Source organism: Hippoglossus hippoglossus, chromosome 11, assembly GCF_009819705.1.
Source record: "Hippoglossus hippoglossus isolate fHipHip1 chromosome 11, fHipHip1.pri, whole genome shotgun sequence".
Classification (NCBI taxonomy): domain Eukaryota; kingdom Metazoa; phylum Chordata; class Actinopteri; order Pleuronectiformes; family Pleuronectidae; genus Hippoglossus; species Hippoglossus hippoglossus.
This window is the reverse complement of record NC_047161.1, coordinates 3,207,898-3,232,897: the sequence shown is the minus strand read 5'-3', so window position 1 is coordinate 3,232,897 and position 25,000 is coordinate 3,207,898. Positions and strand designations below refer to the sequence as shown.

General features: G+C 41.0%; 4 protein-coding genes and 2 long non-coding RNA genes across 10 annotated transcripts in view; 4 read left to right on the top strand and 2 right to left on the bottom strand.

The window, feature by feature from the left end:
• The window catches only part of LOC117770957 (major histocompatibility complex class I-related gene protein-like), a 14,633-nt gene extending 11,175 nt beyond the window's left edge, over positions 1-3,458 (top strand). For 3 of the 4 annotated variants that reach the window (XM_034600910.1, XM_034600909.1, XM_034600908.1), the window contains 2 exons: positions 1-25; positions 356-457. The exon at positions 1-25 is cut by the window's left edge and continues 60 nt beyond it. In XM_034600910.1, the coding sequence (XP_034456801.1) occupies positions 1-20 (20 nt within the window). In that variant the 3' untranslated portion in view covers positions 21-25; positions 356-457. Of the gene's footprint in view, positions 26-355; positions 458-3,041 lie in introns of those variants that run through there. The other variant, XM_034600906.1, reaches the window with a different exon arrangement.
• LOC117770966 (tapasin-like) overlaps positions 1-20,795 on the bottom strand; it is a 29,012-nt gene extending 8,217 nt beyond the window's left edge. Inside the window, exons 1-8 of one of the 2 annotated variants that reach the window (XM_034600928.1) lie at positions 20,607-20,795; positions 19,605-19,793; positions 19,141-19,392; positions 18,699-19,058; positions 17,985-18,302; positions 17,607-17,708; positions 17,218-17,246; positions 16,674-17,111 (exon numbers count right to left, since the gene is read on the bottom strand). In XM_034600928.1, coding sequence (XP_034456819.1) covers positions 17,100-17,111; positions 17,218-17,246; positions 17,607-17,708; positions 17,985-18,302; positions 18,699-19,058; positions 19,141-19,392; positions 19,605-19,793; positions 20,607-20,667 — 1,323 coding nt within the window. In that variant the 5' untranslated portion in view covers positions 20,668-20,795 and the 3' untranslated portion in view covers positions 16,674-17,099. Of the gene's footprint in view, positions 1-16,673; positions 17,112-17,217; positions 17,247-17,606; positions 17,709-17,984; positions 18,303-18,698; positions 19,059-19,140; positions 19,393-19,604; positions 19,794-20,602 lie in introns of those variants that run through there. The other variant, XM_034600929.1, reaches the window with a different exon arrangement.
• Positions 4,419-13,657, top strand: LOC117770973 (H-2 class I histocompatibility antigen, Q9 alpha chain-like). Its single transcript, XM_034600939.1, has 8 exons — positions 4,419-4,575; positions 8,348-8,608; positions 9,311-9,589; positions 11,133-11,435; positions 11,984-12,085; positions 12,434-12,451; positions 12,982-13,066; positions 13,446-13,657. Exons 1-7 carry the CDS (start codon positions 4,521-4,523, stop codon positions 13,059-13,061), a joined length of 1,098 nt encoding a protein of 365 aa, XP_034456830.1. The 5' UTR covers positions 4,419-4,520; the 3' UTR covers positions 13,062-13,066; positions 13,446-13,657.
• Positions 12,028-25,000, bottom strand: part of LOC117771024 — a 19,073-nt gene continuing 6,100 nt past the window's right edge. Inside the window, exons 2-4 of the long non-coding RNA XR_004615486.1 lie at positions 22,551-22,560; positions 12,497-12,499; positions 12,028-12,155 (exon numbers count right to left, since the gene is read on the bottom strand). This is a non-coding gene — a long non-coding RNA (uncharacterized LOC117771024). The remainder of the gene's footprint in view (positions 12,156-12,496; positions 12,500-22,550; positions 22,561-25,000) is intronic.
• LOC117771019 overlaps positions 14,026-25,000 on the top strand; it is a 19,050-nt gene continuing 8,075 nt past the window's right edge. The window contains exons 1-2 of the long non-coding RNA XR_004615481.1: positions 14,026-14,276; positions 20,421-20,426. This is a non-coding gene — a long non-coding RNA (uncharacterized LOC117771019). The remainder of the gene's footprint in view (positions 14,277-20,420; positions 20,427-25,000) is intronic.
• LOC117770972 (major histocompatibility complex class I-related gene protein-like) overlaps positions 23,110-25,000 on the top strand; it is a 9,069-nt gene continuing 7,178 nt past the window's right edge. Inside the window, exon 1 of the mRNA XM_034600938.1 lies at positions 23,110-23,308. Coding sequence (XP_034456829.1) covers positions 23,125-23,308 — 184 coding nt within the window. The 5' untranslated portion in view covers positions 23,110-23,124. The remainder of the gene's footprint in view (positions 23,309-25,000) is intronic.

The window sequence follows — 25,000 nt, the reverse complement described above, 5'->3', positions numbered from 1 at the left end:
CAAGTGAGACGTCCTCCTGAACACAGTGAGTTGCTTCATCTGTTAAACAAAACTGCCTCAAACTAAGTGCAAAGTAACATATGTGTGATCATGTGTAAAACCTGTTTTAATTAGAAATAAAAAAATCTGCTGAGAGCAAGGCACAGATCAGAAACCTTCACGTTAATAGGACAGATTAAATGTTGAATTAAAACTCAAATATCAGCAGTGACACAACAATTCAAATGTTAATTAACCCGATATTTAGGGCTTTGAGAGAATCATGGAAATATTAGGTCTCAATACTGTAAATACATAAAATACGTGGCTTTGTGGAACTGAACATTTCATTTTTATTTCTTTTTTCTCTCTTCAGGTTTATGGACGAGAAGCAGTGTCACCACAGTCTCCCCCTTACGCTGGGACTCATTGATTATTCATCACTCAAATCATAAACTGATATTCAGGGTCAGACATTATCAGCTTCACACTTGACACTAGACGAAAAGCCGAATTTTCGTCACTGCAAACGCCTGCAGACTCGCCTAATTCCTGGCAGTTAGTGCCCGTTTACAGAAGGCGAATTCCCCTCCCACACAATATTAATAATAATGAATATATAGTTATTATTACTAATAATTTATATATTAATATATATTTATTATTCATTTATTTATTATTCATTATTAGTAAGCCTTTACCAAAACCACTGCAGTTACTTAAGACTATACATTCATTCATGTGATGCTTGATGTTATATATTGAACATATTGTAGAGGGAAAAAAAACATTAAGGTATATGTTGAGTCAAAGCTTTATTTCCATACAGCACAAATAACGTAAAAACACAACTGGCCTAGCCAGTGAAAAACTAATCAGGTGAAGCTTGACAAGTCTCTTTGCCGCCTCTGGGTCATAAGTTCTTTGTGGGACTCTGTCCGAATCTGCTCCAGCGTGTAGACGTCTGTGATGTGTAGCTGTGAGATCCAGTGCAGCTTCCAGTCTTCTTTGAAGTGTGGCACACAGGTCGTGAGCTCCTGGCTGTGGAAGGATGGATCCATGTCATCTGTCCCGCTTCAATCATCTGTAAACACAATCAGTACAATTAGCACAGTTCAATGACAACATACACCTACACATGTAACTGAAAAATGATCTAATGAATCTTATCTTACCCTCTTTCTTCTCTGTCGACTCCTGAACTTCTCAATGCTGCTGCAAGAGCTGCAAGCTCTGGTTGGATGTACGGGAAGTTCCTTCATACTGGCTCTTAGTACGTCTTAGTACAGGCAGCTGGAAAACAACATGAGTAACATGAGTATATTATTAATGAACGGAAATAGCCTCGCTACATCACCTACATCACATTTACTAAACAGTTACTTACAGACAATGGCGTCATTTTCCACACTGCAAATCCGGACTTGCAGCTAGAGTCTCGGCCAAATGTGCAGTGACTGCCTCGTTGTGTGTGTGGGGGGGGGCTCAGGCTGTGAAAACACAATGATGAAATAGATCAGATAAAGTAAAACCTGGAGTATTTTATACAGCGCGGCTCTTCTTTATCTTACCCTCGCTCCGGTTCGTGGCGCCGGCCATTTGCCTCCGAGGTGTGAAGAGACGGGCAGTTTCCTATTAAATACAACTGGACCAAAAGTCACGTTTATGAAAAAACTTAACGAGAACAAACTCTTGAGTTGAAGCAGTTCGTACATATTTAAACATGCACTCGTTCTGCTCAAGCACTCGATGCTCTCTTCTTCTTTTAGCAACTTTCTCGCTAATCCCACAGTTGTTAACACGCTAGTCAGAGCTAAGAGTTAGCTTAGCAGTTAGCAATGGCTTCTCTCTGTAGCTCTTACCGTAAGTTTGGGACTGTGCGGCCGTCTTCTCCGCCTCGACTCGTCCACACTGGGCCCGCGGCTTTGCTTTCCAACGCACTCCTCCTCTCCTCCAGGGAAACAGAGTCGTGTCGACTTCAGCAAGTTTTTTACACCGAAAACAGAGTCACTCGTCGGACCACGCAAAACACGAGCCGCTAGTTTCTTGTCTGCGGGAGACAGACGCTTCCTTCACGAGGCTGTGATTGGTCCAGCCCTCTAACGCGCTGACGTTAACAAGTGACGTGGCATGAAGCTGAGTGTGACGTTTTCAGAGTAAAACTTCACAAATGACCTTTTCACTTTTGAAGCAGCGGTTATAACAGTTTTTAAATTGTACTTTACATTTATATGAGATGAGTATGTGACTGAGGACCAGTTTATTCTTTCTGGTGTTAAGTTAATGTACTTACATGATTCTTGCTGTTCTGTGTTTGTACCCTCATAGTTGAATGCACTTATTGTAAGTCACATTGGCTGAGAGTGTTTTAATGGAATACTGAAATAGTTAGGGTTAGGGAGCACAGTGTTTTGGTGTCAGCAGAAAGACTTCTCTTAAAAAACTGTACAGTGGTTTCAAATTGTTTTTATAGGCATAGTTATGCTCGCAACATGACGAGGGCGGTTCGACCCCATCCAAGTCTTCTCCAGGTTCAAACTTAAAAACTTTGCTCATGGTATACAATGTAATTCATAAGGGAAATCTATATAAGCTACAATTTCAGATTTTATATTTATTTTAAGCCTGGTGTACTTACGCCAGATATTTTAGTTGGTACCTTAGTTAGTACCTTTTAGAAAAAGGTGTTACCTCTGCACCACTGAGTGAAACTATCCTGATTTGCATTTGTAAAGCTCACAGCATTGTCATTTACATGTGAAAGCCTCCCCTAGGCTTAGGAGCAGGGGGGTCACCTCCCAACATTCTCAGGCTTGTAAAACTGCCAGAAACTGGAACCCCGCGTCAATTCCCGGCAGTTACTGGCAGTTTTCTGTGCTGCCTGCAGATTCCTGTGAACAGCCGTTAACCTGAAATTCCACCAAAATTCGCAGCAACAGTATCTGACACAAATACTTATTTTCATGCAGTGTGACCTGTGTGTTGTTAAGGGCCCAAGGAAGTGCAGTGTTGAATCTGGTGTGATTTGGACAAGTGATGCAATCAATGTTAATAGAATTCAAATAAACAGGCGACCAGAGCTCTGTAGCAGCTGCGGCTGGGACTCGTCAGCGTGAGTGACTTTGTTGATCGGGACGACAACAGCTGATTCTCCAGTTGTGGTTCTGCAGACGGTCGAGCTTCACTGAGCTTTGAACAAACAGGAGAACGGCTCTTTGTGAGTCCAGCAGCAGCTCTTTGTCTGTCGCTGCTCAGATTACTGCAGGTCACTTTGACAGTTTCACAAAGTTGTTCATCATCACTGTGGTGAATCGTGTTGATAATTCGACTCAGACACAAATCATCCAGTTAATGATTCAATTTCATTTTCCAGGAAATATACTGATTCATGATTTATACGAAGTAACATCAAATTACACACAATGATGAGTTGTTGTCACACACGGACACACAACACGAGCATTAGTACAAAATTAGTTTTCCAGATGTGTAAATATTCAGATTTTATTTCTAATTTGGCCTGAACAAGAAATTAATTAATCAAGAGTTGCTTGTTTTGTTTTTGTTTGGTTATATTCATGCTTTGCTGTGTTCTTAACCGTTATAAGTTCATTTTAGTGGAGATTATAAAAGTGTTGTGGGATGTTTTAAGTATCTCATATGAAATGTTCTGTTAATATTTCCTGTGTTTTGTGTTTTGCCAACATAACTTTGGCAACTTCGGCAACTTTACAAATTTAACTTAGTAAAGTTAGTTGAAGCAAATACGTTTACAAATCCATTAAATAATCTCTGTTGATTATATTTAGAAATCGCAGTAACACAGTTTCAAGTTTTCATTTTTACAGTGTGGAAACTGAACGTTGACGCTCAATTTCTCTTCTTGTTGGGTTTTTATAGATAAATGTTACATTAAGCTGCTTTGCTGTTTCAATCCTTTTGTACTTCTGTTTTTAATAAAGTCTCTGATGTTCTCTGGGATTTCTGCCTCTTTGTGATTCAACGTGTAGAAAAGTTCAACACATCTGTGAAAGTTCAAATGTTCATTATTGTCCCAGAGAATAAACTAATGTGGATTTGACCTGTAAGAGCAGCAAGGAAAAAGCTATTTGGTCAAACCTGTGACTCTCAACAGGAAAATCACAAAGACATTTTACACATGACAAGAAAATGATTGTGGTGGTTTTATTATGAAGGAAATTCTCATGTTTGATTTGCTGCTGTCTTTAATAATCTCATTATTATTATTATACAGTTGTTTTTGTAGTCGTGTGTAAAACCACTTTGTGATCTCTCGCTCACACTCACTCTACACAAACACATCCTCACGAGCAGATCTTTACTTTCACTTTTCCTTTCACCAAGTTTTAAGTGACGTGGAGGCTGATCCTCAATTCCCATTGGCTCAGAGGATGTCCCCGCCTCACAGTTTGTCCTCGTGTCCCCTGGTTTTCGTCTCTTTTCTCCACGGTCCGTCTCTCTGTGGAGAAAAGAGCTCATCTATCTTCAGTCCAGCAAAGAGGAATACACCACCGCTCACCATGTTCACTGTACTGTCCCTGCTTCTACTGACAGGAGCACACAGCGCGACGGCACGTGAGTTAAAGTCCACGTTTCTACTTTATTTTATTGTGTTTGGTCGATTTGAAGTGAAACTAAAAATTCTCCATGTTTTTAAAAGACACTAAAATGATTTCAGGTCTATTGTAATGTTTGATGTTTGAAGTTTAGTAACGTTTCAAAGACATGATTTAAAAGTTCATGTTAGTGAATGTCATCGATCTCATGTAAGAAGGAAAGATTATATTCTATTTCTGAAAAGATCAACTGAACAGGGACTTTTCTTTCTTTGGATCCTGACCGTTATTTGACTTCTTACTCTGGTCAGAACCATTAAGATCGACACGGTCCGAGCTGGTTCTGGACGAAATGACGCAGCGATTCTGAAGCGAAAGAGTCCAACAGACTCCGATGAATCAGGAAACAGTGAAAAACGAAGCCACGTTTAAACTCAGCGATAAAACAAAGAGTTTCTTGTCTTGTGCACATTATGAACTTTATTATTTCAGACTTAGTTGTTCATGATGTGTCTCATGTTTCATGTTTGTTTATAAAAAGTTGTTAAGAAATAACAGGTTCAGTCTGTTGATATGAATCAAGACTGTTATTTATGTAAATATATATATTTTAACATCATTTTAGTTATTTATGAGGGTTAGGGTTAGGAGGGTTTGGCACGGCTCAGACCAACCTATTTGCATCAGCAGAGACAACCCACTGCAGGATGTGGTTCTCTCTGAAAGTCAAGGGAGGTCCTCTAGGCCTAGATGCACTATCTCAAGAATGGCCGGAAGAGTTGTTGTACACTTTTCCTCCATTCCCTCTGATTCCCCAGGTACTCAACCGGATCGCCTCGGGCCACTACGAGGTGCTGTTAATAGCCCCCAGGTGGCCAGGGAGGCATTGGTTCCCAACGCTCCTTCGCCTGGTTCACGGTCATGGCCCCTGCCTGTCAGGGCAGACTCACAGGCAGAAGGTCAGATATGGCACCCCAGATCACACATCCCCCCCTAACCCTCTCAGTGCCTCTCTCAGGGGTTAGATGCGGCTGTCCTGAGGACCATAGACAATGCCATAGACAATCCCTCCACTCGGGATAACTACGGCCAAAAGTGGAGGGTGTTTTCTAGATGGTGTCACAACAGACAGGAAAATCCAGCCACTTGTTCTATTGAGCTGGTTCTCCGCTTCCTTCAGTCACTTTTGGACTCGAACAGGGCGCCCAGCACTATTAAGGTATACACTGCTGCAATTTCTTTCTTCCACAAGACAGTTGGAGATGTTACAGTTGGGAGACATCCTTTAGTGTCTCAGTTCAATAAAGGAGCATACCGCCTGCGACCAAGCAGGGCTCCATCATGGGAACTCCCCTTGGTATTACGGTCCCTGATGCAGTCTCCCTATGAACCCATAGGGTAATCCAGCCTTAAGTTTCTGTCTCACAACGCAGCTTTCCTCCTGGCTATTTGCTCTGCCAAGAGGGTGAGTGAGTTGCATGCTCTGTCTGTAAGTGACGATTGTTTAAGATGGAGGGCAGGTGACTCAGGGGTGTCTCTCTGGACAAACCCCTTGTTGTTGCCTAAAGTCATAAATCCTCAGATGGTAAATCAGGTGGTTGGATCAGCACTTTTCCACCTGATCCAGCTCTACTGCAGGAGGAAGCCAGCCTGCCTACTTTGTGCCCAGTAAGGGCGCTTAAGGCTTAAATTGCACGCACACAGTCTTTGAGGGGCTCACACTCTGTTATTTGTCTGTTTTGGTGGTAAAAAAGTCGGCCACCCTGTGTCTAAACAGTGTTTGTCCCATTGGATTGTTAACACTATCGCTGAGGCCTATTCTGGCCAGAACCTACCAGTCCCAGATACCTTGGTAGCTCATTCCACCAGGAGTGTGGCCACCTCCTGGGCTTCTTTGAGGGGGGTCCCTCTTTCAGACAAGGAGAACACGCTCAGCGGGGTGCTTCATGGCCGGCGAGCCCAGCCCCCTAAGGTCACTCACGTGACTTTGTTGTAATATGGTCTCGAGGATAGGGAGATGAGGTAAAGACCGTGGTGACGGTCATCGTTCGGTCTCATAGATCCATAGTTATAGTCATAACTTACGTTATTCATCTAAACTGTGTAAACTGACAAATATGGCGACGACTCAGGTTTGGGTTTTTTATTGTAGTCAGTAGATGGCGCTGTTTCCATAGTAACAGGAAGCTGCTGAGGACAAACAGCTTCCTGCTTTGTTGGTACAATGTTCAACATCATTTAGGCTGATAAAGACCGTGTGACGGTTCTGTACAAAGCAGCGACTCAGTTGCAAAAGGAAGCACGGGAGACAAAAAATAAAGTACAAAATAAAACTTTACTTTAGCAATCCAGAGGTCATACACGGGTAGGCAGTCAGAGAAGCAAACAAGTCCATTTAGGGAAAAGGCACAAAATCCAATGTCGGTAATCCAGGCAGAGTCCAAAACCAGGTAAGCAAACACACGGAACTTAACGCTGGAGAGCATGAACACACGAAGGAGACAATGACAATCTGGCAGAGGGGAAACACAGGGTATAAATAGGGAAAGCTTAATGACAAACAAGGTACAGGTGTGTGGGGAAACCAACAGGAAGTAGAACTAGACACTAGACACAAGAACCCAGACAACAAAATAAAACAGGAAGTGAATACAAACAGACACAGACTGAACAGATTATTACAGACTGTGAGTAACATCACTGACATGAGATATTACTAATTAATGATCTGTTATCAATGTGACCTCCTCCTCCAATACAATCAACACACATTGTTACTAACACAAAACACAAATTCATCTCTAATGTAAATGATGTCAGTGAAAAGAAGCAGGGAGACAGAGAATCAGGACGAGGCTGCCTCCATGATGAATACATGACAGATGTCTGTTAATACTTTCTAATGTGATAACATCTGCACTGAAGCCGGACTGCTTGATGTGAGTCTGTCACAGATATGAAGGTATCAGCCTTTATGTTTGCTCACATGCACCAAGTGTATTTTTACAGAATAAACAAAGAAGATGTGCATTTATCTTTACATTTAAAAAAATGTATCTAAAAAAACATACGTTTATTTTCTTAATTCAAGTTCTGTTTGGACGCATTATCAGATTTAGAGTTATTTATAATGAAGCTTACGTTCAACATTTAAACATCAAGTCTCAATTACATGTCTTTGTCATAAGTATTTGACTTTGACATCTTAGGAATCAGAGCCAAACATACAGATGAATTATCTTCAGTCGATGGATCTGAATCAGAAATGTTGTTGACAACCTAATGAACATGTTGTCTTATTGTTATTGTTGTCGAATATTTTCTGAGTCTATACATTTAAAAATACTCAAGCCCTTCCTGTAACAATGTCCCACTTTGTTTTGTTAACTGGGTCCAGTATAAATGTATATGTGTATATATGGATAAATATATATTGATATTTAGGGAGAGAGAAACCAACTATTTGAGGACTTTAAGAATAAAAGTCTCAAAGAGTAACTGGAAATTGAAGTAGTTTCACTTCACATTAAATATTCTGCAGTAGAAAATATTTTTTTCTAATATTAAACATTTGAGTCGTTAGATTGAATCCATTTTTAAGACGTAGCAGAATATTCAAAGTAAAGAGAGTCTGGACTCTGCAGCAGACGTTTTATCTATGAATGTGTTTTTGTGTTTGTTTACCTCACAACAGCTGAAGTTGTCTTGAATGTGCTTCATGTCTTCTTGACTCTGAGTGATTTATAAAACAGTCTGAAAACTAAAGTCATGACTTGAACTTTTTCTTGCAGGGATTCACTCTCTGAAGTATTTCTACAGTGTGTCCTCTCAAGTCTCAAACTTTCCAGAGTTTGTGGCTGTTGGTTTGGTTGATGATGTTCAGATGATTCACTATGACAGCAACACAAAGAAAGCAGAACCCAAACAGGACTGGATGTTAAAAGAAACTGATTCACAGTTCTGGGAGAGGCAGACTGGGATCTTTTTGGGTCACCAGCAGTGGTTCAAAGCCAACATTGAAGTCGCAAAGGAACTCTTCAACCAAACTGGAGGTTTGTTTACATTTCACTCTCTAATAATAACACAACACACACATACACACACTCTCTCTCACACTCTCACACACATAAACACGCTCACACAAACACACTCACACATTAACACACACTCTCTCTCACACTCTCACACACATAAACACGCTCACACAAACACACTCACACATTAACACACAATCACAGTCACAGTCCCACACACTCACACACATGAAAACACATACAATTTTTTTCCCCGATTAGATTCACCCAAACACAGAGTCAAAGCCAGAAGACATTTATATACTGTAGTGCTGAAAAAGTCATTTAACTTATGACTTGATCAGCAGAAAATAATAAAGATCAACAACTGTGAATTAGTTGTTATCAGTAAACTCTGTGGAAGGATGTGTTGTGGGTCAGAGAAGAACTCATGAAACTCAGGAGCAGATCAGGGGCTGATCCAGGAACAGCTTTTATCTCTTTAGGTTTTTCAACGATTTCCTTGATTTTCAGAGAGTAACTCGCGGATCTTGATGACACAAATAAGACACGTTTAGGGGACTGATATTTATGAGTGACTGTTGGGCCTTGGTGGAGGTTTGTACTGTGTGTGTGTGTGTGTGTGTGTGTGTGTGTGTGTGTGTGTGTGTGTGTGTGTGTGTGTGTGTGTGTGTGGTGAAGATGTGATAATAACAGCTCAGATCTCTGTCTCTCTCTCAGATGTTCACATTGTCCAGTACATGTACGGCTGTGAATGGGACAATGAGACTGGAGAAGTTAATGGTTATGAGCAGTATGGTTATGATGGAGAAGACTTCTTATCATATGACCTGGAGACAGAGACATGGATCGCTCCAACACCAAAGAGTTTTATCGTCAAACTGAAGTGGGATCAGGATAAAGCTGATCTTGCATATCGTAAGTATTACTACCTCCAGGAGTGTCCTTCATCGCTGAAGAAGTTCCTGGAGCAGGGGAGGAGCTCTCTGCTGAGAACAGGTGACATCACAGAACCTCCATCAACTTAATGTTCCTCTTTCTTTCTTTGTGGCAGCGAATGAGAGAAATACACAGAAGCTGCTGGGACTCAGTCTGCTCTCTGTCTATTATCATCACTCTGTCTCTCTCTCTCTCTCTCTCTCTCTCTCTCTCTCTCTCTCTCTCTCTCTCTCTCCCCCCCCCCCTCTCTCTCTCTCTCTCTTTCTCTCTCTCTCTCTCTCTCTCTCTCTCTCTCTCTCTCTCTCTCTCTGTCTCTCTCTCTCTCTCTCTCTGTCTCTCTCTCCTTCTCCTCCCTCTCTCTCTCTGTCTCTCCCTCCTCTCTCTCTCTCTCTCTCTCTCTCTCTCTCTCTCTCTCTCTCTCACTCACTCTCTCACTCTCTCTCTCTCACTCTCACTCTCTCTCTCTCTCTCTCTCTCTCTCTCTCTCTCTCCCTCTCCCTCCCTCTCTCTCTCTCTCTCTCTCCCTCTCCCTCTCTCTCTCTCTCTCTCTCTCTGTCTCTCTCTCTCTCTCTCACTCTCTCTCTCTCTCTCTCTCTCTCTCTCTCGCTCTGCTCTTTTCATGCCTCCGCTCTGGTGACACCTAGTGGCCGCAGGCATCATGCTCTCGGGTCGTCCGTCCGTCCCATTGCTCTGAACATGATATCTCCAGAATGCTTTGAGGGAATCTCCTAAAATTTGGTGCAAACATTCACTTTGACTCAAGGATTAACTCACTTGATTTTAGTAGCCAAAGGTCAAAGGTCAAGGTCAATGTGGCCTCAAACAATAGGTTTTTCTTGAATGTGATATCTTAACATCAGCTTGAAGGAATTTCTTCAAATTTAGTACAAACATTCACTTTGACTCACAAATGAACTGAAAACATTTTGGTGGACAAAGGTCAAAAGGTCAAGGTCACGGTAGTCGCACAAAGTATATTTATGTTTTTTTTAACATGATATCGTAAGATCAGCTTCAGATTTGGTACAAACTTTCACATGGACTCAAATATTGATTGGTTATTGATTAGATTTTGGTGCCTGGAGGTCAAAGGTCAAGGTCACAGTGACCTCATGTTACTGTGAATGTGACATAATAGGACTGCCCCTAGGGAACTTCATTACATCTGGCACAGTTCACTTGGAGTCACTGATGAAGGGATTAGACCGGGTCCTCTGAAGGATGCCGCCCCTGAATTGAGACCCAGCCGGAGTGTCCTCCCTCCTCACTGCCTTACCGACCTGCACTCACTTTGCACTTTAACAAATACCAACATTAATCAGAAGTGATCAGGACCTGTCCACTACAGGAAGTTTACTTCATAAATACTGTGATATTAAACCTGTCAATAAATACTGTGATGTTACTTTTACGTCATATCGTCCACCCCAGTGTCTTTGCATCACTTCAGCCTCTGTCTCTCACTCACATCTCAGTTTGTTCACTTGTCTCGTATATTAACAGACATGACTAATGCTAAATAAATGGAATCAAACAGGAATGATATTATTAGTTTGCAATACATTATAATAACCCATGAACTGTCTTAATTTTTCCTCCCCAGAGCTTCCCAGGATTTCTCTCCTCCAGAAGTCTCCCTCCTCTCCAGTCAGCTGCTACGCTACAGGTTTCTACCCCGACAGAGTCAAGTTGTTCTGGAGGAAAGACGGGGAGGAGCTTCATGAGGACGTGGACCTCGGAGAGGTCCTCCCCAACCATGACGGGACCTTCCAGATGAGCGCTGACCTGAAGGTTTCATCAATCTCCCCTGAAGACTGGAGGAGGTACGACTGTGTGTTCCAGATCTCTGGTGTGAAGGAGGACATCGTCACCAAACTGGACAAAGACTCAGTCGAGTCCAACAGAGGTGAGACTTGAACCAGTGATGACGCTGGGAAACTCACATTTCATCTACAGTAACAGTCCTGCAGGTCATGTTGGCTGATGTGTAGCAGGAGAAGTTTTCTTTCATCAATGTATATAAATAAATGTGTAGATTTATGTGCAAGATGGCGGCGTTCGTATCCAGGATATTTTGGCTTCATTTCTGGAATGTGGGAGGAAGTGGAGACGTGTCGTCTGTGTTTATTTCCATTAGTCTATGATTTCAACATGTGAACATTATAGTCACTGTTAAGACTCGACTGCTGCTCTGTTGTAGAAGATGAGTCCATGAAATGATTTAGTTACTGGAAGTAAAGTTTAAGACAAACCAGCGTGAATAAGCACAGATACAGTCATTATGTACAGAAGAAAACTGAAAGTAGAAACAACAGCAGGACAAACTCACACGTTTAGTGTCTGTGTGTGTTTGTTGTGTCTCAGGACAGGATTGTGGTTCAGGGAGATTCTTGTCGTCCAACCTGCTTCATCTGTTCAGGTTGTGATGCTTTGTTTCTTTATTCCGCTCAACAGAGAAGCCCACCGACGTGACCACCATCATCATCATCACTGCAGTGGTCGCTCTCGCTGTCTTCAGCGCTGTCATTGGACTCATCGTGTACAGGAGGAAGAAAGGTGAGAGACCAACACAGAAGCTTTGTCCAATATGTTTCTGGTGTTTTGATTTTAGACTTTCTAATTAATGCTCGTTCAGATCAAACCTCATGAAACAAACTTCAGTTCCTCACACACCAACATCTGTTTCAAGAGCTGCAGGGTTCACACAAAGTTTTCTAACTTCCCTCTGCACCACAGACTGTTTATAAAAAGCTCTGCACACAGCGTCCAGCACACAAACAATAAGAAGTGACAGTATGTTGTCGATCGTTTGAGGAGGATCGTCACTGGAGAAAAACATGACACAATTCAGTTTGTGTTTTTACTGTAATAACTGAAATCATTTGTATTTTCTTTTTATTTCAGCCCAATGTCCCTCACCTGGTAAGTAAAACTTCTATTTCTATTCTGTTTTCTTTTTATACTAACATGCTTTATGAGGACATCACGTCACGTTTGCACAGCAGCTGAAAGTACTAACATGTCCAGTTTTATAAAACACCCCCAACACCTCTTTGGTCCACTTTGTACTGGTCCACTTTGTACTGGTCCACTTTGTACTGGTCCACACCGGTGACAGTCAGGGAGGCGTTATGTTTTCAGGCTGTTCATCCGTTCGTCCCCATCTTGTGAACACGATATCTCAGGAATGCCTCGAGGGAATTTCTTTAAATTTGCCACAAATGTTCACTCAGGCCTTGTCTACACTACTGCCCATATTTATTTCAATGGATACGAGGCTCCCCACAGGAACCTGACCCAGTGCAGGACTCTAGTAAACCCTCTGTAGATTAGATAGGGTTCATTTTGTGCTGAAGAGAGTTTTCAGGACTGTTCCCTGCAGTGTTGGTTGTTTGTAATAAAAGTGTCTGTTCAGAGGAGGATGGACTAACGATGTGTTTCTGACCTCACAGCTGGAACAGATCCAGGTGCCTCACAGCCGCTGAAATCAGGTGAACGAGGTTCTAATTCTCCAAGTGAGACGTCCTCCTGAACACAGTGAGTTGCTTCATCTGTTAAACAAAACTGCCTCAAACTAAGTGCAAAGTAACATATGTGTGATCATGTGTAAAACCTCTGTTTTAATTAGAAATAAAACAATCTGCTGAGAGCAAGGCACAGATCAGAAACCTTCACGTTAATAGGACAGATTAAATGTTGAATTAAAACTCAAATATCAGCAGTGACACAACAATTCAAATGTTAATAAACCCGATATTTAGGGCTTATCAAGTTAAGATTAGTGTATTTTTTCTGAGTAAACTTTAATTTCACTGAGAGAATCATGGAAATATTAGGTCTCAATACTGTAAATACATAAAATACGTGGCTTTGTGGAACTGAACATTTCATTTTTCTTTCTTTCTTCTCTCTTCAGGTTTATGGACGAGAAGCAGTGTCACCACAGTCTCCCCCTTACGCTGGAACTCATTGATTATTCATCACTCAAATCATAAACTGATGTTCAGAGTCAGACATTATCAGCTTCACACTTGACCTGTGTGTTGTTAAGGGCCCAAGGAAGTGCAGCGTTGAATCTGGTGTGATTTGGACAAGTGATACAATCAATGTTAATAGAATTCAAATAAACAGGCAACCGGAGCTCTGTAGCAGCTGCGGCTGGGACTCGTCAACGTGAGTGACTTTGTTGATCGGGACGACAACAGCTGATTCTCCAGTTGTGGTTCTGCAGACGGTCGAGCTTCACTGAGCTTTGAACAAACAGGAGAACGGCTCTTTGTGAGTCCAGCAGCAGCTCTTTGTCTGTCGCTGCTCAGATTACTGCAGGTCACTTTGACAGTTTCACAAAGTTGTTCATCATCACTGTGGTGAATCGTCTTGATAATTCGATTCAGACACAAATCATCCGGTTAATGATTCAATTTCATTTTCCAGGAAATATACTGATTCATGATTTATACGAAGTAACATCAAATTACACACAATAATGAGTTGTTGTCACACACGGACACACAACACGAGCGTCAGTACAAAATTAGTTTTCCAGATGTGTAAATATTCAGATTTTATTTCTAATTTGGCCTGAACAAGAAATTAATTAATCAAGAGTTGCTTGTTTTGTTTTTGTTTGGTTATATTCATGCTTTGCTGTGTTCTTAACCTTTAAAGTTCATTTTAGTGGAGATTATAAAAGTGTTGTGGGATGTTTTAAGTATCTCATATGAAATGTTCTGTTAATATTTCCTGTGTTTTGTGTTTTGCCAACATAACTTTGGCAACTTCGGCAACTTTACAAATTTAACTTAGTAAAGTTAGTTGAAGCAAATACGTTTACAAATCCATTAAATAATCTCTGTTGATTATATTTAGAAATCGCAGTAACACAGTTTCAAGTTTTCATTTTTACAGTGTGGAAACTGAACGTTGAGGCTCAATTTCTCTTCTTGTTGGGTTTTTATAGATAAATGTTACATTAAGCTGCTTTGCTGTTTCATTCCTTTTGTACTTCTGTTTTTAATAAAGTCTCTGATGTTCTCTGGGATTTCTGCCTCTTTGTGATTCAACGTGTAGAAAAGTTCAACACATCTGTGAAAGTTCAAATGTTCATTATTGTCCCAGAGAATAAACTAATGTGGATTTGACCTGTAAGAGCAGCAAGGAAAAAGCTATTTGGTCAAACCTGTGACTCTCAACAGGAAAATGACAAAGACATTTTACACATGACAAGAAAATGATTGTGGTGGTTTTATTATGAAGTAAATTATCATGTTTGATTTGCTGCTGTCTTTAATAATCTCATTATTATTATTATACAGTTGTTTTTGTCGTCGTGTGTAAAACCACTTTGTGATTGAGTTTGTTTTCATTATCAGACATGAGCAGATCCACTGATCTCTCGCTCACACTCACTCAGATCAGAGCGGTGCTTTGCTTCTTCCTGGGAAAACTGAAATCTGCCCGGAAACTGATGACATCGGAACTGTGAAGGATTTAGTTTTTAGGCTCAACTAGATGTAATGTGGGGAGCGGCTGCTGAGCTTTGAGTGGCGAGACATGTTTAGCTTGATGCTCCGTGGACGAGGTGGAAGCAGCGAAGGAGGGTTGAGCACTCTCCTCTTCATCATCGTCAAGGACTATGATCTTATCCGCCATCGAGGCGGGAGCCACCGCCATCCAAAACACTCCTTATTTCTGCTTTCAGGAAATACAAACAGGAGAATGTTGATCAAGGAAACCGATACTGCAGGATGTCGTAGAAGCAACAGACAGCTGGAACATTTAGATCAGACAGGAAATATGACAGCTTCTGTGATGATAGACTAATAACAGTAACACACAAAGAACAAAATTACTTTTTCAGCACTCGCATTTCAATAAAACTAAACAAAGCAGAAACAATAAGTCTATTGATCTATTAGTCAAGATTAATCAGCAACTATTATCATAATCAAATACTTGTTCCTGGTGTCAAAGATGTTTTTTTCACCATTGTCTAGTTACTTGTATGATTGTGAGCAAGATCACAAACAAACTACTTGATGGATTATAATTAGACTTGGTGGAAGGATGTGGTCTGGGCCAGGCAGGAACTCGTTACATTTTGGTTGCGGAATGGGATTGTGGACAGATCCAGGAATGTTTTTCACTTTACATTGCGAGATAGTTTTTTGTTTGTTTGTTCCAGATTCTTAAATATGAAGATTGGATGTTTTTATTGGATGATTAATAGAAGCTTATCTGTTGATGGAAATAATCGTAATAGCAGGTCTAAACTTTAAAGATTTTGTAAGCAGTTGCCCCAGACAATACATTCTGGAACCAATACCAAGATGGTTGTTTTTCCTGCAATATTAGAAATGCATACATGTTTGGAACAGAACAGGTTTCTCGTTTAACAAAAGACACAAGTCATAGAAAAAAAATAGACTAAAATTGTCAGAAATGAGGTAAATCAGGAAGTAGCGTGGTAGCAGAAGAGAAAACGATTCCGTGCACAGTCCTCTTGTAAAGCATGACTATGACATCACGCATTGTCCCTATTGTGTCAGTTTACAGGACAAATGTGCATCAGGACATCACCACAGCAGCCTCACACAGAGACAGAGCCACGGTGCTCTGGTTCCTCCTGAGGAGGAAAGGTTAGATAAGGGTTTTTATCTGTTTAAAAAACAGCTGTGACAATATTAAATGATTGCATGAAAAGATTAGAATCAAATTTCATGAATGATTATATCAAATTTAGACTTAAGGCTGTAAAATTCAAAGACGTGTATAAAGCTATAGATTAATCTAAAATACAACGAAAATAGTTTAAATCTCAACTCACATTTAATTAGTAATTATATATATAGAAAAGCCTTTCTATAATGATTCAAGTATATTCTGAGTTCAGGTTTTAATCTAATTCTGTACAAAACTGTACAAGATGGCGTACGTTCACTACGCCGTTTTATTCTGAAAAGGACAACGGAAGTCACATTGTCTCATAATACTGGATAACGGTCCCCTTGTTTTTTTAAAGTACCGGTCACAATAGTTATAATAATAATGTTCCATATATTTTAGTCATGAATGTACATGAAGCATTTTTATTTTTATACAATGTACAAATTGTGCACTGTTTTATTTGCACAATGTGGTGCACAAGTGTTTTCCTTCTCAGTGGTGATCATTGTTGTACAGGGAGCATCATTACACATATTTGTTGTTCTATTTCCAGTGTTTGTAAAATGATCCAGTATCCAACAATATGTCACTTTACAGGAGAATAATACAACAGGAGTTTTTAGATGAGCAGAAACCCCGTTCCTTTCAAACGTACCTGATTCCTGCCTGTTATTACTTTTGCACAAAAATATAGAATATGAAAATAGTTAAAACAGAATTAAATAAAGCTCAAAAAGGCATCCAGCAAGATCTGTAGAAAAACACAACTCTCTAAAAACAAATGTTCACACAGATTTATCGCTAAGCTCGACATAATTGTCTGAAAGAAAAAGGAAACAATCACTCCAGAGTTTTCAAAGCAGACGGTTGTTGGTGGCTCAGTGTCACACCTCAGTCGACTTCTTTACTTCTCTTTCTGTAAGAGGGCAATGTGGAAAGTTATTATGGAGCGGTGAGCATCACAGAGCAGCTCCACAAAAATACAATACAATCTTATTATTATTGGTGTTTGAAATAGTTACCTTTTCCACTTTATCTGCCACATCAGTGCCTGTATACAGTGAAATAAACAACAGACAGATAAAAAGACAACAATTAAAAACATATTGACATATCTCACACTTTAAAAACAAGTATATTTTGTTTTATTAAATTGTATTAATATTAATGCAGTGTCCGTTCTAAACCTGTCTATTTGGCCTGTTGTGATTTCTCTGAAACTGTAAAAATGACCAGCAGTAATTGAGCCGCAGGAAATAAAGATCTGCTGCAGGACTCAGTCCACAGAAGCTGGAGTAAAGACCTGCTGCTGCTACTCCACTAAATGGTTCAGATCATTCACATGAATAATATTATTATTGTCAGTTTAGAAATAATGTTTCTGTTCAATTGCTGTTGTTTTATTAGATACCTGAGCTGGAAAAGGTCCAGGAGACCACCTTGATGAGACCGTAGAGCACGAGCGCCACACCAACCATCGCCATCGAGTCCTCAATAGACGGAGAACCGAATCCTGTAAAAGAGAAGAAGACACAATTCAAGCCTTAATGGATTCTCTCATATCAGATGTGCTTCTTTATTCTCAATCAGGATGAAAATTATTCATTTAATCTTTAACATTTCACATGTAGCAAACGAGTTAAAACGATCCCCATAAAAAGCTATTTCTCTCAAGGATGAAATGAAAAGGGTGAACATCAGTTTTACCTCAACATTACTTTGACTCTTTGCTTTTATTTCATACTTTACCCATATCTTATATTAACAAAACCAAATTCTTCCACATTACCGATGACACTGAGGGACGTGCTGGCCCGTCGTGTGCCTCCAGGGTGGACGGCCACGCAGGTGAGCCCCCCCCCCGTGCCCAGGTTAGAGGTGTCGAGCTCCAGCCGGGTGCTCTGGTCATAGGTGCCATCCCACGCCTGCCTGTGGCCCGTTACGCTGGCTGATTCCAGAGGTCTGGACTTCCCATCTGCGCCTTTAAACTCCCAGCTCAGCTCCAGGGAGAGCGGGGTGAAGCCGGACGCTTCACACTGGACAACCAAAGTCTGTCCGGGAACAGCGAGAGGAAGAGGGGAGGGGTGGATGGAGAGGGATGGAGGTTCTGAAAACAAAAAAGAGAAAGTTAATCATTTACTCTTGTTCCCAATGAAATCACGTTTATTACAGAGCTGGTGCTAATTCTATAACTTGTGTATTTCAGTGTGGTTTGAAAGCGAATGCTGTGCAATCTGTGACAATTTCCAGGCACCCAGCGTACGGGGGGGGGGGGGTCGATAGAGCTGCGTTTTCATGCATGTGAGTATAGACGGAGATTAATACTGATTGAAAGCCAAAATGTTCGAGTGGACAGAGATGATTCTTCCCGGACTCAAACCACATCCTTCCACCAAATTTACTGAAAATCTGTTCCGTTGTTTTTGTGCGATCTTGTTTACAAAAAAATAAATAAATAACAAATAACAAACAACAGGGGTGAGAACATAATCTTTTCCCTCACCTACAATCTCAAGCTCCACCGCCACCTGAGCCTGAAGGTACGGCAGATGCACGGTGCAAATATACGTCCCGGAGTGACGCACTTTCGTCTCCTGCAGGATCAGGGATGCATTTCCTTTCTGGTGCAAACCCTCAAAGTCCAGTGTGGCCCCTTCCTCCTGGGTGTCAGCCACACGGTCTGTCTTGCCGTCGTAAGCCAGAACCAGTCGTCCTTTGCCTCTGAACTGGTAACGCCACTCGACGGCGAAACCCGACCCGGACAGAGGCGAGGAAGGATCGACCCAGAAACCACAGTCCAGCAGCACTGGCTTCCCGAGCCGGGCCTGCACTGAGACGGTTTTACTGCTGACACTCAGGATCACTGAGGAAACAGACAGTGAGGAGGGAGCGATTCAAACTACCACATACGACTCTGGTATGATAAACATTTTCCTCAGTGTTACCATTTGGCTCTTTGGTTGCCGTGGGAGACCGCATGATGCTGGAAATGACCAGCTGTTTGTTGAGCCCCAGTAGCGCAGCCGAGAACCAATCAGCTTGCAGGTACACGGGGCTGAAGCCAGTGACTGTGAGTGGAGCAACCCATTTGAGTGTGGAGGGCTGATGCAGGAAGGGGCTGATCTCACACTGGGCCTTCTGCAGCGAGCCTCTGGTGGGGGGGCCGAGGGACTGGTGGCAAAGCGTGGCAGCCGGGTCTGAGGACAGAGTCAGAAAGTTAACATGTAACCATGGACTGTAGTTAAAGACGGACGACGCATCTCCACTTTCTCCAAACATCCAGAAATGAAGCCAAAACATCCTGAATACGAACGCTGCCATCTTGTGCACTTGGAGCCAGAGACTGCGTAGTAGATATCGGGGGATGAGCCGCGGCAGCAAGGTCCCGTCAGTCTCATTCTGAGCTCACCTGTAATAAAGAAGACTCTGTCCGGGTTGATGTCGGAGGGAATCTGTTCTGACGCTGCATCTCGGCTGTTTGCGTCTGTCCTGATATGAAGCAGAGACTTTTCCTGGGTCGTCGCTCCTCTACGACTCACATGGTCCTGTACTAACCAGCACTCCACCGCCGGACACCTGCTGCTGCTGCTGCTGCAGGCTTCAGACAATTTAACAAGAACATGACAGAGAAATAAGATGAATAAAGTGTCAAACATGAGTTTAACAAGATTACACAATACTGATATTATAGCCCGTATTAATGTGTAATCAGTGGTGGAGATACTCCATCAGTCCCCCTGTATTTACCAGTGAAACACAGAATTAACCTGCTATAGTTACACTCACTAATAAGTCTGTTGCAGTTTCAGTCATAGGAAATGAAAAATGAAAATGAATTATACATAATGTCTTCTGGGAAAATATTAAAATATGGCTGTTAAAAATTACAGTAAAACTCTGATTAAATCCATGTAACATCAACAATATTATTATTATTATTATTATTTATTTTTTTATTTTTTTATTTTTTAGTTCACTCTGCACTTTCGTTTTCTAGCTTGGTGTAATAACATTTTCCACCACGAGAGGGCGGGGTGCACAACGCCACTGCACGCTTCAAACCAAACTCCTTTCAGAAATATACTAAAAGTTTAAAGAAGTGATCTCACATGGGCCAAATAAATTAAATAAGATATTTGACAAAGTAACTGTGTCTTTATGCTAAATTCGGCTCATATATGACTCACTCACGTTTTACTGTATTTCAATAAACTGAAAGTACAAGTTGTTTGTGTACAGTATATCCTTCCTCATGTGTTAAAAAAAGACTTATTACTACTACTAATAAACATTAGGAATCACATTTTCATGGAGGGACGGTTAGTTATTGGATTACATGCCAGATGGAGAGTTGATCTCTACATGAATGTGTGTTTCCTGTTTCTAAAATGACACAGAAAGGTAAACCTACCTTGGATGCAGCAGGTGACAATGAGCAGGCAGAGTTTATAAATGGTAGAAAAGTCGGTCATGGTGTTTGTTTCCCTTCTGCTGGCAGATTCTTCTCCGAGCTGCTGATAACACTCAGACTCTAGTGTGTAGAGATCAGTGGTTTTCCCCTCAAGTCCATTTTCATTTTAGTTTCACTTTCACAGACACACAGTCTGTCAAGTCAGCCACGAAAAACAATGCATGTTCCGGTTAAGATTTCATAATAAAACCGAATAAAAAGCGTGTGTTACAGTGAATGTACAGTGGCCCCGAAGTGCACAACACAACATCATCAAGATCCATAAATTATTCTCTGAGAATCAAAATGTTCAACAAAAAACTAGATGTAATGAGTCACCATTGCTGCATCAAAAAGTTCACAGCCCATGTTTACATATACTTTTAACATGCAAATATTCTGTATGAGATTATTGCATCATATATTTTCCTTTATACGATGCAGTGTCTTGTCATTTTTAAGTGAATGTCCACACTTTATTTGTATTGTGTGTGTGTGTGTGTGTGTGTGTGTGTGTGTGTGTGTGTGTGTGTGTGTGTGTGTGTGTGTGTGTGTGTGTGTGTGTGTGTGTGAATGTGTGTTTGTGTGTGTGTTTGTGTGTGTTACATGACAAAGTTTGATCACTGTTTACCTGTGATTGTGTTTGTGCAGGAAGTATTCTGTTGGACACCAGAAGAATGTGGAAAAACGAGGAGGACAAGAAGCCTCAGTGTCCTGAAAGAGACAAATGAAACCATCAGTGTGATCCGCCCTCAGATCAAGCATCAAGACTCAGTGTCATATAACAAAAGAACAGCGAACAGTCATGGGATTTACCAGAAACAGGGATGTGCTGTTTGTGCCTGGTGGGGGCGCTGTGGCACTGTGACTGAGAACTGAACAAGAGATCTAACCCAAACACACACACACACATATAAACACTGTCCTCCTCCATGATTTCAGAGGACATTATATTGACTTACATTGATTTTCTGGAGACGTACTCAAACCTTCAGTCCTACCTTTAAACTAAACCTTCAGTAAAACCTTATCCAAAACCAAAATATCATATAATATACTGTATATATAAAACAACACAGTCTGGTTTGGGCCACTTAAGATTAGTCGTCTCTTTAAACTTACATTATTTCCCTTAAACACCTGTTCAAGGCTCAATCTGGTGTAATGATCCAATATTCCTCTGAAAGAAATGATTGGAGAAGAAAAAACATTTGAAATGAGCAGGAGAACTTTGTTGTTTCTTTAATCCTCTCACACACGACCCCTCAGGTGTGTGTTGGGACCTTTAAAGTGGGACAGAGCCCAGGTTCTCAATGAGTGGACATCACTACCTCACAGTATATTTGTTTAACTGTCTCGGTGAACTCGTATGGTCGAGTGTGGGATGAGCCTTCGTCAACCAAGCCTCGGTGTCAAACATCGATTCATTGGAACACGAATGATGCGACATTTTACAAAGTGCTTTGTGAACAGAAAGTCGAGAGTGAAACAGAAATGACACGACATCAGCTGTTCAAACATCAACAGAAGAGTTCAATTTCTCTTGTCTGAGCAGTTTTCAGCAACACAACAGAACTGAGTCTGATCTGATGCTTGTGTTCTCTTTCTGCTTTGGTTTTATTATTTAACTTGTGAGTAAAACAGAAGTAAAATATGGCTTCACGTTCACTATCTTGTGTTATTATATTGTCTGTCTTAACAATGGGGCTCATCTGTGTTAGTTAGTTGTTTGCCTCTGTGGGGGGGGCTGTTTTCAGATTTGTAGATTTGGTACAAATTTGGATTCTGGACGAACTGATTAGTTTTGGTGGTCAAAGGTCAAAGGTGAAGTTCACCTGGACTCACAAAATATGTTTTTGGCCTCTTGAATGTGACCTCTGACCTCTGGGAGGGAGTTTCTTCAACTTGAGATGAACTGGTTAGATTTCAGAGGTCAAAAGTCAAGGTCATGGTGACCTCGTAAGAATCTGGAAAAATAAATGTGTAGAAAGATGTAGACAGAAACTGTACAAATACATTATCCTACAAATACAATAATCCTATAATCAGATTATCTTACAAATGTGTTGCACTACGTATAAATGATCTTAAAAATATACTATCCTACAAATACATTATCCTACAAGTACAATATCCTACAAGTACAATATACTACAAATACATTATCATACAAGTACAATATCTGACTAATACATTATCCTACAAGTACAATATCCTACAAATACATTATCATACAAATACATTATCCTACAAGTACAATATCATAAAAATACAATAATACAATAAACAGAGTATCTTACAAATGTGTTGCACTACGTATAAATTATCTTAAACATATATTATTCGACTATACAGGGTGTGAAGTTATAACACTACGCAGTTCGTTACTTTCACTTTTCCTTTTACAACCTCAGTTGCTGAGTTTCACCCAGTTTTAAGTGACGTGGAGGCTGATCCTAAATTCCCATTGGCTCAGAGGATGTCCCCGCCTCACAGTTTGTCCTCGTCTCACCTGGTTTTCGTCTCTTTTCTCCACGGTCCGTCTCTCTGTGAAGAGAAGAGCTCATCTACCTTCAGCCCAGCAAAGAGGAATACACCACCGCTCACCATGTTCACTGTACTGTCCCTGCTTCTCCTGGCAGGAGCACACAGCGCGACGGCACGTGAGTTAAAGTCCACGTTTCTACTTTATTATTTCAGACTTAGTTGTTCATGACGTGTCTCATGTTTCATGTTGGTTTATAAAAAGTTGTGAAGAAATAACAGGTTCAGTCTGTTGATATGAATCAAGACTGTTATTTATGTAAATATATATATTTTAACATCATTTAAATTATTTATGATTCATCTCCCAGCGCCTCAAACACCTCAGTTATTCATCTAAACCAGGGGTGTCCAAACTTTTTTTCCCGAGGGCCACATACAGAAAAATATACGAAGGACTGGGCCACTCACTAGACGTGAGGTATACTGCCTCACCTCTCATGCACTAATATTGGCAAAATCAATCAAATGCAGGTAAATTACGTTTGATAATTGAACATGTTTGAAGAAAAAAAGCCTCAATCATAGCTCTCCATTAGTAGATTTTCATTTTATTTTTTACAAAAAGGTTGGCAGGTCATTCTCTCAGTGACAGCCTCTGATTGGTTGTTAGGGTGCTGATCCCCCTTCATTGTCCTGTATGAAGGGAGAGACAAGAAGAGAAATAGGGGATGTGGATATTTCAAGCTTATTACACAAATAAATTATTGGGCTTGTTAACACATCAACTAACGTTTGTTAAAAAATTGTCATCAACTTTAATTGATTGCATTTATTAAGTAATTGGGCTTATGTAGTCTCTTGTTCAGGGTGTTGAGATGATCAGTGAGATCAACTAAAAAAGCCAGGTCTGCCAACCATAAAGGATCACTGATCTCATGGAGAGGTCTGCCCTTTTCTTTCAAAAACTTGTCGATATTTGATCGATGCTGCCGTATTCAGCATCGACATCAGAGAGGAACGCTTGAAATTCTCTGTGGTAAAGCCCTCGTGCCCGAATTATGTTGACAGTTTTCACAACTGTGTTCATCACATCGCCAAGCTGGATTGTCTTGGCACAGAGGGCTTCTTGGTGGATGATACAGTGCATTTTGACAGCCTCACCTCCGCTCTCCCGCACCTTGGCACTCACCATAGAGGCCATTCCTTTGCGCTCGCCTGTCATTGCTGGAGCCCCATCCGTTGTAATTCCACACAGCTTGTCCCATTTAAGTCCAGCCTGGTCAATTGCATCTGACACAGCTTCAAACATGTCCTTCCCAGTCGTTGTCCCCTTTAGACTCCGAAGATCAAGCAGTTCCTCCGTAATGCAAAAATTATCATCAACTCCCCGCAAAAAAATTAACAGCTGTGCAGTGTCCGTGGCATCTGTGCTCTCATCACATGCAATCGAGTAAAAATCGAAAGCACAAGCTTTATCTGACACTTGCTGTTTTAAGTTAGCCGACAAGTCTTCAATTCGCCGCACAACCGTATTTCTGGACATACTAACATCGTTGAAATCCTGCATTTTCTCCGGGCACATTATTCCCACGACTTTAGTGAGGCACTGTTTGATGAAGTCACCGTCTGAGAAAGGTTTCCCGTGTAGGGCAATGAGTTGAGCTACTTCATAACTGGCTATTGTTGCATTTTCTTGAGCTTTGTTAGCACGGAAAAAAAACTGTTGCTGCGTTAGCAGGCTAGCTGCCATTTGCTTTACCTTCTCTTTCCGCTCGGCGCCAGTGTAGGACGTGAAGGTCTGATGTTTCGTTTCATAATGCCGTCGTACATTGTACTCTTTCATCACGGCAACACTCTCATTGCAAATC

Bases quoted from the DNA above. Each gene is read 5' to 3' on its own strand.
- LOC117770973 (XM_034600939.1), top strand. From the start codon at position 4,521: ATGTTCACTGTACTGTCCCTGCTTCTACTGACAGGAGCACACAGCGCG. The intron at 8,609-9,310 runs GTTTGTTTACAT...TCTCTCTCTCAG, and splicing joins ACTCTTCAACCAAACTGGAG to ATGTTCACATTGTCCAGTAC. The intron at 11,436-11,983 runs GTGAGACTTGAA...TCCGCTCAACAG, and splicing joins CTCAGTCGAGTCCAACAGAG to AGAAGCCCACCGACGTGACC.